Source organism: Elephantulus edwardii, unplaced genomic scaffold, assembly GCF_000299155.1.
Source record: "Elephantulus edwardii isolate Elephantulus edwardi_28Jun2011 unplaced genomic scaffold, EleEdw1.0 scaffold00126, whole genome shotgun sequence".
Lineage (NCBI taxonomy): Eukaryota > Metazoa > Chordata > Mammalia > Macroscelidea > Macroscelididae > Elephantulus > Elephantulus edwardii.
This window is the reverse complement of record NW_006399876.1, coordinates 1,627,831-1,628,809: the sequence shown is the minus strand read 5'-3', so window position 1 is coordinate 1,628,809 and position 979 is coordinate 1,627,831. Positions and strand designations below refer to the sequence as shown.

Genomic DNA, 979 nt, shown 5'->3' with positions numbered 1-979 from the left:
GGGCGCCCCGAACGCGCGCGGGGAGCCCCGGGACGCGCGGACCGGCTGGCCGGAGGAGCCGGCCCCGGAGACGCAGTTCAAGCGGCGCAGCTGCCAGATGGAGTTCGAGGAAGGCATGGTGGAAGGGCGCGCGCGGGGTGAGGAGCTGGCGGCCCTGGGCAAGCAGGCCAGCTTCTCGGGCAGCGTGGAGGTCATCGAGGTGTCCTGACGGCGGCGGGGACCTCTGACCTGCGCCCCCGGGCCCGCCGCAGCCGCCAGAGATGCAGATTATAGAGTACAGAGGAGGTAAAGGGTTGACCGCCATTTTTATCGAGAAGTAAATATTTCGATTTTTTATTTATTTAAGCTGTTCATTCTGGCAATGACTTGGCAACAAGGCAGGCGGTTCTCTATTTTTACTGTCCGGTATTTAAACTGAAACACAAGTTTCTAAGCAATATGAGGCCACCTGCAGCCACGAGCCGGGTGCCAGGTCCGGGGTCCACCCCGCCTCCACCCGCAGGAACACTGCTGACCATTGCCAGGGGGCTGCAGGGCTGCCGTGCACTTTTTACATAAAAAGGGGGGGGGATTTAAAACACAAACCATCGCCCTTCCTTGCCACAAACTGAGCCGCAGAAACCCCTGCCCTCCCTCTCCCACCCCACCCTTCTGCTCCCTTCCTGGGCTCCGCACCAAAGCCATAGGTGGGGGCTGGCCCCGGAGCCAGATGTGACCGAATAACCCAGAGAAAGCCTTTCCAGCCAGCTGCCCACCGCCCGCTTCAGGCCTAGTGCCTGGGGTACCTGGGGGTGCTGGCTGACAGGGCCAGCGTTTCCCTGGGCTTAGGGGATGGCAGGCTTGGCAGAGGGGTTTTGAGGGTCAGGTGAGACAGGTCCCGATGAGGGGTGGGGAGGGAAGGTCCCCCTCCCGCCTGAACGTGGGCTTCAGCAGCAGGTGCCTTCTCCCTCCTCCGCTGGCACCCTCCAGAGCCCCCACC

At 62.6% G+C, this 979-nt stretch overlaps 1 protein-coding gene across 1 annotated transcript in view; it reads left to right on the top strand.

The window, feature by feature from the left end:
• The window catches only part of DUSP8 (dual specificity phosphatase 8), a 10,418-nt gene extending 10,210 nt beyond the window's left edge, over window positions 1-208 (top strand). Inside the window, exon 7 of the mRNA XM_006893360.1 lies at window positions 1-208. Within this exon, the coding sequence (XP_006893422.1) occupies window positions 1-208 (208 nt within the window).
• The last annotated feature ends 771 nt before the right edge of the window (window positions 209-979 follow it).